Source organism: Chelmon rostratus, chromosome 22 (genome assembly GCF_017976325.1).
Source record: "Chelmon rostratus isolate fCheRos1 chromosome 22, fCheRos1.pri, whole genome shotgun sequence".
Lineage (NCBI taxonomy): Eukaryota > Metazoa > Chordata > Actinopteri > Chaetodontiformes > Chaetodontidae > Chelmon > Chelmon rostratus.
Window position 1 is genome coordinate 16,904,045 of NC_055679.1, and position 16,059 is coordinate 16,920,103.

At 41.2% G+C, this 16,059-nt stretch overlaps 1 protein-coding gene across 2 annotated transcripts in view; it reads left to right on the forward strand.

The window, feature by feature from the left end:
* tmcc3 (transmembrane and coiled-coil domain family 3) overlaps positions 1 to 16,059 on the forward strand; it is a 39,715-nt gene that overhangs the window by 5,784 nt on the left and 17,872 nt on the right. Inside the window, exon 1 of one of the 2 annotated variants that reach the window (XM_041964281.1) lies at positions 7,634 to 7,866. The exons of the other annotated variant lie outside the window; for it this stretch is intronic. Coding sequence (XP_041820215.1) covers positions 7,864 to 7,866 — 3 coding nt within the window. The 5' untranslated portion in view covers positions 7,634 to 7,863. Of the gene's footprint in view, positions 1 to 7,633; positions 7,867 to 16,059 lie in introns of those variants that run through there. 2 annotated transcript variants of the gene reach the window in all.

Consider the following 16,059-nt stretch of genomic DNA (forward strand, 5'->3'; position numbering starts at 1 on the left):
ATGTTGTCATATGTCAGTCTGTTGCCCTTTATCTCTCTCACCTCTTGCGTTAATGTCACACCTCTGTATCTTTCAGTTCCTTTAATTCTCTCTCTACGCCTACATATCACAGCAGCTGTCATTTACCGTAGAAAAAAACATAATTCTCCAAAGAGATCTCAAACCACTCAGAGGAAGACAAAGGGGCTGAAATGTCACAAGCTGGTGCTGCAGTGTGGGCAGTGACGTGGGCATGTAGCGAGATGACACATGAAAGCGTGGCTGCTGCCCCACCCCTCCACGCGCTTTGAAAGTGTGACCCCTTAGATATTTATTTCAAACGGCCGCTGGTGCCTGTGTTTGCTCAGAGAGGCCACACTGTCCTTTATGAAAGCCTTCACACATTCTGATAGTCACATCGGCTCACATTCACAGTACTGAGGCTGCAGACGAAAGCTTAGCTAAAACATGCAACAGGCATAGATGAGAAACCAGCAATTTTCAGCAAAGATATACGTACATATTTATTCTTTTTCATGCTTCATTGTAAATACAATTGTATGGCTGCTTTCTATGCCAATGCACCTGCATGTATTAGAATGTTCTCACTCTGAATTACGGCAGGGAGATGAGATTGCTGTGCTCACTATTGTTAAAGTGTCAAGCAAATGCAAATGTAGAAGGAAATGCAATCAAAGGCTGTTCATGCATCCAGAACAAAGTGAAGAAGCAGTCCAGAGCTGCTTGTGGGTGAAAGTAGCTTAGCGTGTACATGTAGACCGATAAAAGTAAAATTTTGCTGTGCAAGAAAGGAAAACAGTGAGTGTCAGCATGAATTCACATCAGTGGAGATCCAACCAGGGCCATAGCCAGGATTTTATTAATATTGATGTCAGGAGCCCTCCAAACCTGTCATTCGTTAAGAATTATTAGGATTTTTCTTTGTTTTGATCTTTGTTCTCTTAAGGCAAGGCTTTTCATTTAACAATGGATTCAATTAGCAATTTATTGGAATTTAAAGAAAGAGTTGGTGCATGGCAGCAAGAGAAGAGAGAGATTCAGTCCACAATAAAAAAGAAAACATATCAACGTCACAAGAGTTATATATATATATTTTTTAAAAGGGGTCTGAGAGTATTGGGAAAATTTAGATCTGCAGCCCTCATCCTTTTTTCAAGTATTGTTTATTGGCCTGGTAGACAAATTAGAGATAAAAACACTGCAATTAGCATGTAAAATGTGCCCACTATGTGTGCATTTATAATTGTACAATGTAAACTCCCCCAAGGTTGCTAAAGGCCCAAATTCCCACAAACAAGTGGAACAGTGGAAAAGACCTCAGTGTTCATGTCAAGTTATCAAGTGGATTTATCTAATACTGTAGCTAATAAGCATTCCTTTGAGTGTAGTTTGGCGTAACTGCGTGGTTTTCCTTTTTTTTTTTTTTGCTGATAGAGTGCAGTTTTGCAGTAGTTTTTAAGGGAAGTGAAAGATGTATAATGTGGGTCCTTTCACTTGTGGGCTACTAAAACCCCCCATCTCTGTTCTGCCTATTCAGAAGGCCATCTGTTTCATTTCCAAATATATGCTTCACTGTATTTCTGTCTTTAGGTAGTAGTAAAAGTAGTAGCATCCCCAGTGCCATTGACACACTTACTGTGTGCAATAAAGCTGCATCAGGGTTTGTGAAATTGTGGCCTTGTGATTAACCTTGACAGTGTTGCATCTATCTGCTGCAGAGCTATAACTCCAGTCAGCTTAAATTTACCGCCAGAGTCCCTTAAAAACCGTCGCCCCTTTTCCATTTCCAGCATGCCTATTCAAGTGCCCCGTTGATTTAGTTCCCCTGCTCGGCTGGGACAAAAGGCACAGCTGGATAGCAGGGAACCTTAGCCCTCCCTGAAGCAATTCTATTATAGAGACTGAAAAGAGCTTGAGGAGCATGTGGAGGAGGGAGCAGCAGAGGAGGAGCGAAGCTTCTTTCTGTTAATTCAGTTGAAAGAGAGAATCGCTTCGGAGGTGGAGATAGCAAAGAGAGGAGGCAAGGCAATAACAGAAAGGTGGAAAGTGAATCAAAGCAGCTCTGGAGACAGTTCATAGGCTCCAACTTAGCTTAGCTACAACAGCAGTACTTTAAGAGGACATTTACTGTACAGTTAAAACCACACAAACTAGTTCTAACTTTTCTTCTAAGATTTTAGATGTTACAGAATATTTACATCAAGTAACTGCTCGGTATAACTGCTGCCTAGCTAATTGAAATAAATAACAAAGCTTACTTATGTTTTAATGGTGCAACCTGATTTAGTAGATAACTTGTTTGAAACTACCTAAGTAAGTACTTGAGGAGGACTTATTGATTGATTTAGGAATAGCTGGTGCAACTCTGCAAGTCTTGTGTCCTTCAGTCTGCATTTCATACAGACTTGGTACCATGGCTGACCCTGCCGCTGGAGTGTGTTTGATAATGCCATGTCAGACTGAGTCCTCTGTGCTGATTACTTCCGCCTGGTGATATATGTGGATGCTCAGACTGATTAGTCACTGTCCCCACTGCTACACGGTAGCCACAGCAGCAGCCTCCCTCACTCCGCTCCATCCCCTCTCTGTCGCAACATGTTTGTGTTTGTGTGCGACGAAGGATCATTACTCGTCCTCTGCTGAGCCTAATGGGGCTTATCAGCATCAATAGCACAAGGCAGAAAGAACATTTATGTAGTTGAACCTAGCCTTGCTGACAAATCCATCTTTTTTTGGCAGCAGGATCCAGAGGGATTACAGACATTTTTCAGGGTGAAAGTGACGGACACAGATCATGAGCTCTGTTTGAACAAAGCAAGGCTGCAGTGTTTGCCGGGCTCGCTGAATATGAAATGCCATGCAATGAAAGTACAGCAATAAGTGAAAGGAAGGGAAGATTCTGGGAGAGATAAAAAGCCATGAGGTGAAAGGGACGGGGGGAGAAATTAGCATTTGAGAAGGTGATGCATCATGAAGGAAAATGTAATTGCTGGCACTAAAGCATTGATACAATAAAAAAGTGAGCAGGAGGTTGACAGTTTTAATAAGAGTGTGTGATTTGAGGACAGGTTACACACAAGCACACAGCGATGAAGACAGGGTGTGATGAAAAGGGGGATTTTCTTTGGTTTTGTTTTTGGATGGGGCTTCTGTGGGGGTTATGTAATCTAAAAATACACCATAACTTCAGTGCTCCAATTACTGAGCCCAAAGGATGTGCATGTGTATGTGCAAGCGTCTCCCTGTTCAATTGATTCTCACTGAGCTGATGTTGATTCTGTCTTTGCCCTGCACGGCACTGGGGATGAAAGATGAGTTATGCTAACAGTTGCACACAGCAGTGGGTCGCAGCCTTTTGTGCTCATCCGGATGCAGACATATTCCCAACTGACAGCAACAGTCACTGAATGCAGAATTATAAACACATTAGAGCCTCTCTGCAACAGTGAAATCAGCAAGACATTAGGCGGCAGACATACGTGTGGAATATTGAAGATCTTAATGTGATTCTCTCCACATAATGTTCTTTTTCCTGGAGTGAAGGTGATATGCTATCATTTAGTTGTCATAGCACTCACACACCCCCGTCTATGTAATGGATAAAAATGAGTGCAAGATTAATTAAACATGGCCTTTTCTGGGGGGTTTAATCTCATCTCCAAACCATCACTTGATTTGACAGTCTGTATTGCATTCATAAAATCTGAGCGTGTGCCTCAGTCTGTCTGTCTCTCCTGCTCTGTCTGAGTAGCAGTGCTATCTTAGCAGGAATAAAGGAAATAAGGAAGCAAAGAGACGTTTCTTCTCACAGAGAGACGTCTGCACACACAGTCTGCTCTGGAGAGTTCCCCTTCCTGTCTGACTCAGAGACACAGCAGTAACCAGGCCAGATTAGGACAGCTGTTTGTCAATTAGCTCTCGGTTTCTTTCTCTCACCTTCTGTCTGTGTCTCTGTCTCTCACTTTTTTTCCCACACATATTGGATGAAGTCAGTTTTACTGTCAGTGAGGTATGGGAACCGGCAGTGGCATTTGCATCAGTTTTACTGATGAAAGTAACAAACATGAGCAGTGAAAGTGGCTATACTGGTGTGAAGTGGCTATACTGGAGTAGCACCAAATGCACTGAGTGACCATAAAGAAAAGTCTGTTCATCAGCAATTTAGAATAGTGCAGTAACAAAATCTGCAGTAATCGAAAATTAATTGAATTCATAAACAGAAAAATGTCAAATCATTCTCTAGTTCCAGCTTCTCGAGCAGGAGGATTTGCTGCTTTTCTTTGTTATAGATCACTGGAAATTGAATACATTTTGTATTTAGACTGCAAGCAATTTGAAAGCATTATCTTAAGCAATGTCTACTATTTTAATATAACCTTATATTAAAAGAATAATTGTCAGTAATTGATAATGAAAATAATCATTAGTTGCAGCCCTAAAATCGAAAAAATGTTTCTCCTCCATATATGTGAATTAGATGGACAAAATATTAGAAACATCTTCAACATGATGCAGTCCAGTAAAGAAGAGCTATCCATATATAAACCTCAAAATGTGCCATGGAACTGATCCAACACACAACCAGCTAAAGAACTATGTGGCTTTTAGCTTGTAAAAGCTCCACTGTGTTCACCAGCCAGTAACTGTGTCTATCTATCGTTTGATGCTGGACAGGTTGGTTCATTAGGCTGCTGGAAACAAGGTTGATGAGAAAGGTGAATCAAAACATTGATGTTGCAACCCACAAAATGATGGTGAAATAATCCATAGATGTGAAATAAACTCAAAATTTGGGTCATCACTATGACCAGCCCGTTTATATAACTAAAATATCAGTATTGGTTCTAGTGCAGCTTTAAGAAGAAATCAGTCTTGAGTTTGCATCAGAGTTTGCTCACTGCATAATGCACAACATCTTCAAGTAAAACATTCAAGAACCCCATCAGAACATCTTGACCCCCCACAAATAAACATCCAAGAACCCCAACAGAATTATCTGATCCATCTAACACATTCCAGAATCCCACCAGAAAGTTCTGACCCATTAACCTTAACATTCCAGAATCCCTACAGAATAAGATGCCCCTTACATTTTCCAGAATCCCACCAGAAGATTCTGACTGTCATAGTCTAAACATTGTAGAATCCCACCAGGATCACCCCTAACTTCAACATTCCAGAGCCCCCACAGACGGTTCCAGTTACCGCCTTAAACATTCTCAGAACCCTCTGGAGTGTTCTGAGTCCCTCACCTAAACAGTCCAGAATCCCTCCTTAGTGTTCCAAACTCCCTCGAACATTCCAGAGCCTCAGCAGAACGTCCTGATCCTCGTCCTCACCTAAACAATTCAGAGCCCCACCGTAATGCTCCTGACCAGTATCAGTTGTCCGGAAGTCTCTGGTGTTTCGGAGGTCAGGCTGATGTCACGGCTGAGATGGAGACAGGAAACGCTGCAGGAAGCCCATAAAGAACACAAACATCGCTGGTGGGGAAAGGGAACAATGGCATCTTGTGATTAACAGTGAATTTCATATATACACGCGAATGCTTCAATCCTTGACGCACACCTGGGTTTTACATAATCTTATAACCAAGAATTCTGACGTTTGCAATTCGCAGATCAGAAATGCTGTGCTGCATCTCTCTGTTTGTCAGATAATTGGATTTTGAACTCTATTGCACTTGTTAAAAGTCAAATGTGATGACATTTAGATGAAAAATCCCAATGCCATGCATGTCAGCGAGTGTGTGTGTGTGTGTGTGTGTGCACTCAACTCTGACAGAATTTTTGTACTTTCTTGCAGTGAATCAAAGCAGAGAGCGAATAGTCTTAAAAGGCTGTTTTGTTGCTGTTTTACAGCTTCTCAAGTGTCATGCAGTGCTGCAGTACCCATTAGAGATCTGCTCCTAATGGCATTTACATAAGGCTAAAGTTGTTTTCTGTGAGCTCACCGCCAGTGCCCTCTCTGAAGCAAATCAATGCTAAAGTACAAATCTGGAGCTAATTAAATGTCACATTTAACTCTCTGCCTCCAATCTCTCTTTCACACGCGCACAAGCATGGATATTATAAATCAATACCCAGGGGAAATGGACTGGAAGTGTATTAGGTTATTAGGATTGATCATAGCAGAAAGATTTGTTGTGGATCTACCCCAGAGCTATGCAATGATCTTTCTAAATATGCACACATACACTCACGGAAATGATATGATTGAATCAGCCTGGATCGGATTCAAATTTCAATAACAGAGCTCGTGCCCTGCAGGCAGCCTCTGTGCCAGGTGCCGTTCTCTGCCTTGCAGGCTGAATCACTTGGCCTCAGGGTGTCCAACTTGTCAGCACACACACTTGTCACAATGATTAACAGGTAGCTGACTCACTACCATCCTCATAACGCTGGCCGATCAGGTCGATGTGTGCATAAGAGGGGGGAAAGCGATGAAGAATGACAGCAGAGTAAGACAGAGACAAAGCCCCTCTGAGTGTGTCAGTGTTTTCCAAGGTGGCAGGTGGAAGAGTGGACTTATATTGTGAGGATGAAAACTTAATGTGAGCTTGGACAGTAAACTATCAGCACAGGATCACATGACGGGGCCTCTAACCATACTAATTGGTTTCTTTATCAGTAGGGCCAGAGTAGACCTGCTGTGCCTTTAAATTATTCATGATTAATTCCCCAGACCTTTGTGGGGTAATTCATCTATCCTTTCACTTGAGATGTGACCGGTGTCAAGTCTGTCTGTGTCAGCTATCAATGTCGAATTATCGGGGTGACTGTGTGTTTTTGTCAGCTGTAAACATGGACTGATTAAAAAAGTCTGACTCTAAGTGATGAAGACAGTCATAAAGAGAAGAGTTGAGGAGTACAGGGGATGAATATTTAACTTTAGACACGTCCATCAGGGCAAAATAACTAGGAGCTGATGATCATTGATAACAAACAACCACCTGATGCATGGAGCATCACATAGCTTACAGTATGTTTGATTTTACTGACACTGGTGGAATTTAACAAAATACATTTACTCCAGAAGTACTTGTACTTAAATTTTTTCATCCCGTTTTTCTATTTGTACTCCAAAGGGAAATGCTGTACTTTTTTTTTTTTACTTTTTCTGATACACTTGACAGGTTAAAATTCAAAACATACAACCTGCCTACAAAGTATCATGCATTTAATTTTGTAGATTAAATTTAAAAACAGTATATAATAATTAGCTTAATCTCTAGTAACTACAACATGAACATTTCTGCTTACACAATAATTTACCAGTTATTGTACACCAATGAAAAGGGCCCTCTGCACAGTTGGTACTTTTACTTTACTTTACTAAATAAGTAATTGTACTTTGTATATACAATCAATTTAAGTACTTCTCCCGTCTTTGAGTCCTTATCTTGGTGTCTGCTTTGACTTCAATTGTTCAAAACGTATTGCATGTTTGATAACTGCTTTTATTTGGACCTCAGAGCTCCTGGTTCTCTGGTTATGAATTAATTCATGTGGATGCATTCGATATCCCCCGCAGCCCCTCCCTGTGTGTAACGCGGTGGGCGGGGCGTAATCACACATTGCGCTTCCCTGGCTCGCTGCTTTTAGAAGGATTACCACGGGAGCCTGGCGGGGGAACGAATGAAACCGTCGCCACTGTGGGTCAGTGTCCAGCGGTGGCAGCAAGCGGGAGCCGTGATGGTATGTGTCGCACCGACGGTGTCAACGGACAACGGTCAACTTTCCACCTGAAGACAACAAAACGGGAGACCCAGTTTGAGTCCCGAGATTATGTCCGGAGCTTGTTGTGCTGCTGCGGAGAAAAGTTTATCAGAAGTAGGGATACACTTGCACCAGCGGGGGTAATATGGTAAATATGAGTTTTCTCCTATCACGAAGTAAGCTACCGTTAGCTAACGAACCAAAACAACTTAGCCAAAGGGACAAGCAGGACTCATGGATAGTTGCCTCTCTATACTGAGGCAGTCCATACATTACGTTGTGTAATTTCTGGCCACGTCAACGTCCTGAGAGTTGACTTATTCTGATGCATGCACGTCTTTAAAACTAGCTGAGCGTCGAGTTTCTGTCCTTAGAGAATAAAGCTTAAAATCCTCCTTTTTTCCAACCAATATTTTGTGCAACCGCAACCAGCTGTCGCGCCGCTTTCTGCCGAACTTTCAGACTAACGTGTCATACTTCATTTAAAAAATCTGAAATTATTCTTTCTCTGTGTGAAACTGTGTATGTCGGCAACAGCGCAGCATATTTACACAGTCCTCATGAATCTTCAGGAGACTTTCTGCATTTCGGCACAGATCCGGTACTCCAGTCGCTGCATTTCGTGTTCTACCAAAATCATGTTATACTGCTGCTGCAGGTTTGTGTCTGCGCTCATGTGTGAGGCAACATTAAATTGACACATTTTGTAATGGAGTTTGGTGGAGATGTACTCATCTACTTGCAGATCATTTGCTGGCCAGACAGCGAACTTGCCATCATGTGATAAGTCATTTTGTGCTCAGGTGACCTTTTATCATCTTGACTTTTTTATCATCTAGGCATCATGTAGACTGTTTGCAAAGCTCATACTTGCACCCACAGGCAAAACAGTGTGGTGGAGCAGGTTTATCCTGTCTGTTTGCAGTTGTTGCATATACTAAAGGTGAGAATTCAAATCTTACCTCTGTCATCATATCCAATCATATGGAGTGGATATAGAAGTTAAGAGAGATTGATATTTTCTGAAGCTGGGTTCAAGTTCCTGTTGTATCACACGGCTCCTTATTGGAAGACAGCAACTGGCCACGCAGTATGTCCTTCCTGTTAAGTGTTGAATGAATGGCACACATGCTATGGTGACATGCTCCATGTTATTCCTCCTAAAGCTTGAATAACATGATGTGTTATGACAGAAAAACAGATTCTTCTCTGACCCAGTTACAGGGGGCTCACATGCACAGAGCTGCTACTTTGTGCAGCCCTGTATAGAGCATTCTTCTAGGCCAAGAGTTACATGACAGCTTTTGAAAGAGGAGGAGGTCTAAATGGTGATGAGGTGCACTTGCTTTTGTGTTGCCATGCAATTCACAGATCTTGACTGCACCCCAATTTAAAGGTCCCGTACAATTGCTTTAAGATGGGAATAATCTTCTTCAGCCTTGCTTAATTTGGATGCAATTTTTGAGAGAGCCATTCAGACCGCCACAAAACGTAGCAAGATGGGAACAGCATTCTTTGCCAGCTGACACCCACATACACAACTGTGAACCATGTCTCTGTGGTACAGTGTTAGGCATCAGTACACCCAGGTACACAACATAACACACTGAGGCATTTTTCAACTCATGACACTGTTATGAGCTGTTCAGAGACTGGAGGCAGGCCATCCCATCCCTGCTTGTTAACCTTTATATGACAACACTCAGGGGATACTTATGGGAGTGTTGACTGAGCATCTTTCCAGCGATACTTCACATTCACACCTGGGAGCTGCTCAGTACAAACTGAGCACCAAGACGAGCAACTCTCTTAGTGCAGGATGGAGAGTCTTGCCCAAGGGCACCTCAGCTGTAGTTATTGTGGAGAGATATAGCATTAGTCATTTTCCTCAAGCACATTTTCCAGGCAGTAGCTGGAAAGTCAAGTGTCTGTAAGGGAGGTGGCGGAGGGGGTGGAAAGAGAAGGATCTGTTGACCGAAGTTGGGTGAAACACCAAAGCCAGCAGAAGCAGTTTCCACTGTAACACCTCTCGCTTTCTCCTGACTGGTTGAATTTTATTACATCAGTGATTCGGCTGGTTTCAAATTTGGACAGAACATTTGATCTTGTTGATTTTGGTAGGGCTGCCAAAAACAGCGAAAAGTGCCTGTGAGAATTTCTGATTGCAATTGCTTATTGTATTCCTACACTTTGCAATCTAAAGCTTTTCCGTTTATTGTGTATGATGAAGGAATGCAGCACATTTTAGAAGTTGGACTAGCTTGTTGCTGTGCGTCGCAGAAAGAAATCAACTGCAAAAACAAAATCATTAAATAACAAATTACCGATATTTTCAGTGTGCAGTTTAAGGAAAAAAGTAAATAAAAGCTCGGCTGGTGTATTGATTTATGTTGTCATCACTGAAAAGTGAAAACAGAAACCATAAATCTGCCTAATACCACCTTAAACACTGAATTGACACAGTAGAGCTGACTAACAAGGCCATTTCCAAAGCTGCGTTGTTAAGTCTGGTTGAATGCGACTCTGGTTCATTTTCCTTCTTGGTGCGATTTGTTTAAGGAATTTTTGCATTTTATATTCAGGACAGTGCAGTATGTTGTTTACTGTGTAGACCTAGATCAACACTCATGTTAAACAGGATCTTTTTTCTGTGTGTGGAGGCCTGAATATTTTACAGCAGGGAGAAAAATGTCTCATAACATAACGCGCTCTAGAACATTTCGCATTTTCTCAGCATCTCTTCAGTTCAGAGGGTTGTGGTCTTCTGAAGGACCCACATCAACAGCTGCACAGACTTGTCATACAGTATGTGTGTTAAGTGGCCAGTTTCTCCTATCACACAAACACAGGAGACCTGCTGAGTTCACCTCTTCACTGATGAAAAGGGAAGGTGACTGATATCAGTGAGGAAATTGATTTGTTCAGGCAGGTAGACGGACTGTAGTTGACTTGGTTTATTGAAATGAAATACGGATGGTTCTTAAAGGTCAGCACAAACAGTGTGCGTGTGTGTGTTGGGTGGTGCTGGTGTATAAGTAATGCATCGAGCAGCCTTTTCTCATGCTATTGTTATATCACTGTCCAAGGGGAAGATTTCATCCTGGACTTATGTGTGTGTTTGTTTTTGATCTAGAGGAAAGCGGATGGGGGGGGTGTTTCTGTCTCTGAACTCCTGACAGAATTCCCTCTGGGCAGCAGTGTGTTTTTCTAAGATTTTTCTTCATCTTCTTTAGATTCACATCAATAAATACGTGGCTACCGTGCCCAAGGTCAGATTTCCATGCCTTGAGTTAGTTTTGGCTGACAAACACTCCATGCAAAGACTTCTGGAGGTACTCCCAAATGGACAGCTGCAGACACCACGGACGCGTAATAGTTCTGTTTATACCGCTTTCTGGAGTCTGCGTACCACACATGTGCAGATATATTCTGCAGCTTGTTGAAGCGTGGTGCCGCTGCAAACAACAGACACCTTACGATGTTGAAATTTATGTCACACTCATGGATGCGGAAAGTATAATTTCACCTTAAGCCACCTGTCCTCACCAGGCCTCAGTGTGAGATCAATAGATATCCAGGAAAAGATAATAATCTGACTGAGCTTGATCCCTTTCCACACCTCCTGGCAGGCAGTCATTTCCTTAATCTGCAAAGCCTTTGTGGATTAATCGATTGTTTCCCCTATAAAATGTCAAAAAATGACATCTTCATTTATCCTGCTTTGTCCAACCAAACACTTCAAAAGCTGAAAGTACTTAATTTACAGTCATATCCGACAAGGAAAGCAGGAGCTCTTATTAAAATTAATTGATTATCAAAATGTGTTGCTGCCTTTTTTGTTTGGGTTGACTAATTGCTTCAGCTCTAAATCAGTTTAGTCATTTCTAAAGCTAAAATGGCAATTCTTTGGTTCCAGCTTCTCAAATGTGAGGCTTTGCTGCTTTTCTCCGTTCTATATCCCTGTTAACGCAATGTTTTTGGACTGTTGGCTGGACAAAACAAGACACATAAAGAAGCCACCCCGGTGGTTATTTTTTTAGTATTTTCTGATAATTAATAGACTAAATGATGATAGGATTAATAGACAGAAGAATGACCAATCAGTCGAGTGTAAAAATACTGGTTAGTTGCAGCTCCACAACTGCTGGCTGACACAACAAACACAAAGCAAAGGAACAGGCTGACATGGTTTGTGATGCTACCAGCCAGGAGTTTTACGTATGTTAAATATCACTTGCAGTGATGAAAATCATATTTAGTCTCAGCCCTACTTTCTGGAACTGGTCTCTGTTCAGATTTGAGTGCTTAACCAGTTGATTTTAGTACGATAACTATCATAATATTCCTCACATGGACAAGAGACCATAGATGGGTAGAAAACAGAGCGCGTCAACAGAATGTGTTCCCAGCCTTGGGTGTTAATAGTTATTGGCCTGAACAACACAAGATTTAATTATGCTCAACAGGTCAGGGCTTGTTGTTTTGCTCCTCTTCTGAAGGATACAGGAAACCCGTTTTTGCAGTCGGCCTATGGGCAGAATACACACACACACACACACACACACACACACACACAGTCCCCCATCAGCACCACAAATCACAGTGATGAGTTAAGCCGTGGCCATTGTTTGGCCAGTGAGAGAGAACCAAATGGGAGGAGTGAATGTTGTTGAATGGGAGGTAACTGATGGTCCTCGCCTTCGACTCACTTCATTGGTTATTATGGCGAGGGGCGATCTACTGAATCGTGTCTGTTGTCGGGGCAACCGTTGGAATCTGTGTGGAATCCTGGAATAAAAAACACTTTAAAGCGAGGAAGGACGTGAGTGTGAGAGGAGGAAGGAGTACAACAACAAGAAACCTATGAAATGTAAATTATTGAGACATTTCACTTGTAGGTACACAGGTTTATCTCTCTGCCTCTGTGTCTCTCTCGCCATGCTTTTGGATTAGGGATAGAGTGGGCTAAGCCGACAGTGAATAGACACACACCAGCAGTGATGCCGGGTGTGTGAGTAACATGGTGTGGATTAACCAACACACAAATACTCTGCCCATCAAAGTGATCCTGTGCTGGACTAACACACACATACACACCAACACAGTAGCTGTTTTCCCCCCCTAGTCATATCATATAAAGCTGATTCATTGCCAATTATTACACTCCATGAGCAGATGTATTTAGCTAGCTGCCTAAATTTGGTTCAGCCCCTTGAGCTTTTTATTTTCAAACCACTCAAAGTCAACAGTGTAGCCTCTGCATAATCTTTACAACCTGCAACGATGAGTGAAAAATGAAAGCATTGACACATTAATGTGGAAATGTGTGTCTCACCTCATCTTTCTTTCAAGAATCGGTGCACCATTTGATATTAGCCTGAAGCACAGCACATAGCAGTCACACTTGAAGCTGAAACGAGTAGTCGATAAATCAATGAGACAATTCAAATTGCTGCAGTCATCTAAGTGACAAAAGCCAGATATTACCTGCTCCCAGCCACTAAAACATTAAGCTTTGCTGTTTGGAAATTTAATATCTTTGGGTTTAAGACAAGCACGCAATTTGAAGGCATCACCTAGGGCTCTGGGGAATTGTGATTAGCAGTTGTTAATGTTTTCTCGCGTTCTAATCGGGCCGATATCTGGCATTTTGAGATAATCCGCGTCCGCCGATGCCTGTACTCATGAGGTCGATTACACAATAAATGCCTGCAGACACGTCAAGGACAATGCACATTTTTTTTATTTGCAATTATGTTTCTTTGTTCAAATGAATTATACATTAGTGTTAAATGTTCATTGGGACCAAAAACAAAGAGATGCTGCTGGGTGCTACTGTGTGCGCTGGCTTTCTTTTACTTATCTGCTCTCTCTCAGAAACAAGGAGCTGCTGTCTGCTAATGCCTGCTGAAATTTATTTAGTCAGTGCATTTTTTTATTTACAATAATGTGTTAAATACATGTTCATTTAGGGTCAGCAATTGTGTCTATTTTGTTATTATTATTGAATAGCTGTATTTTATCAGGTGCCAAAAACAACATGAATTCGTTATACATTTGGACCATTGGCTGTTGAAAAACCCACATTGGTCAACCACTACTGAACAAATTCAGTCTGTGTAAATTAGGGTTGCAACTAAGGATTTGTTTTCATTATTGATTTTATAATATTTTATATCTAATATTTTTTGGGATTAATCTATCAGCCCAAAATCCCAACCCCCCCAAATTCAGTTTTCTGTTATAGACTAAGAAAACCAGCCGTTATTCACCTTTGACATGTTAGCTGCAGGCAGTTTTTTGGATTTATTGGTTAAAAAAAACCTCTCTCAATCGACTAATTAATTAATCGTCGAATTGTTTCAGCTCTAGTGTATATAGTCTGTGTTATGAATAAGTATAGAGTTGTGTGTTTGTCTTTAAGTGCAGAGCAGGGCTGTGTTCTCATCCGGGTGTCCAGAAGTGGAGCGTGGCTCTACACAGGTGTTGATTGTAGCCGGACTCTTTCCTCTCTTACGTTTGGTACCTAAATGCAGAATGGATGAGCGTCTGCATATAATCATGCACCGTATAGTATGTCCCAATTATCTAGAATTTCTGGAATATCAAGCAATTGAGATTTGAACTGGACAGGAATGAAGCAGTATTTTTTCTGACTTCTTTAATGTTTTTGCTCATTTAAATGGTTTTCAAACCAAATACGATTCTGTGGAGAAAAGCCGCCAAAGACTGAAATATCAACAACTATTGTATAGATTGGCATAACATTTGGTGCCAGCATTCGTGTTCCCTTCAGGACAAATTGTAATAGCTTTTGTAATCCTCTGACTTTTTATCCAGCACATCATCTGGTCCAGGAAAACGAATGACATTCCCATCATCCTCTGTTTTACTTTGTGTTTAGCAAAGGTTAGCATACGACTAAGATGGTGAACATGCTAAATGTTATATCTATAGTGAGTTCACACTTGAAAAGTGACAAAATTAAGCACATTTAAAAAGTTAGTGTGCAACCAAGAGTGCTGTTGATGTTCACTATTTTACCACAGTGCATTGCACAAAGGAAATAAAAGAGCTACTCACAGCAGCAATGAGTTTAAAACATAAAAATAGTTATGTTGATTGCTTGTATACTAACTGCAATAAACAGTGTAGTATGAGTGTATCCAGTAGTATATACTGTGTACAGTTTGCATGTAGAATGGGATTGAGACCGAGCTTTATTCTTTTTAATTGGTGATCTGCTCTTGCTTCCTGTTTAGTTGTTGTTTCTTTCAGTTTACAGCTAAAAATGTTTCAAGCAGCTGACTGTCACATAAATTCCAACAAAACTTTTTCACAGCAACACACTGGTCAGGTTGAGCACTGATGGGAGCAGTCGACGGCTCAGTCTTCCTCATGGCCAGGATTTTTTTCTCACCTTTTTTATTTTTTAGCTGTAAAAGCAGACTTGAAGCTGCTCTCAACATTCAGTGTTGGGACTGAACTGCAGAGAAGCATGAAAGAGTAATTAGCCAAACTGACTGTGTGCACCGTTGACCAAATCGAGTGGAGCACTTCACATGTAAAGACATTGCTTGGCCTCTCGTTAGATGCCCTGTGTCCCTAGATTCTTTGAATTGAATTGATTTAAAAAAAAAATCAGTTTGAACAATCGTATTCTGTCCACGTCAGGGTTGAAGATCCAGACAGCAGTTTCACACTGACGCTCCTTTCTACACTGATATGATAAACTCAGTTACCAGTTTATTAGGTACACGTAGCTAAAACAGCCCTAAAATAAACTGATTCGACTGCAGCCTCCAAAATGACCGTAAAGTTGAATCAGCACCTAGTTTCAACAAAAACTACACATTAAAGCTACACTGGAAAGTTGAAGGAACCTAAACTTGTGATGTCAGAAATGTATGTCAGCTGCTGTGACGCCTCCGGGCAGAAAGAAAAAAACAAACCTGATGTAGATGAAGAATCGTCACGCGGCACATGCGACAATTTAATCAGCAAGTATTTTGTAATAGCAAACAGAATAATTTTGCTTGTTTCTGTCTGTTGTTTGGACAAACGAGCAACTTGAAACCTTGTTTTTTTTTTTTGCTTATTTTCTGATATTTTACAGACAATATGATTAATTGATTAATCAAGAAGAGATCATCCGATTAACTGGTAATAATGATAACGATAATCATTAGTTGCAGCCCTAGTTTGGTTATATATGTAATTTGTGTTCAATATTAGTATTTGGGTAAGGCCATCTCTATGTATTTATTTGAATTCCTCTGTTGTCCTCTCTGCTGTTAGATGCTGGTGGGTACATATCACAGAGTCATCTGTGCAGTCAGTG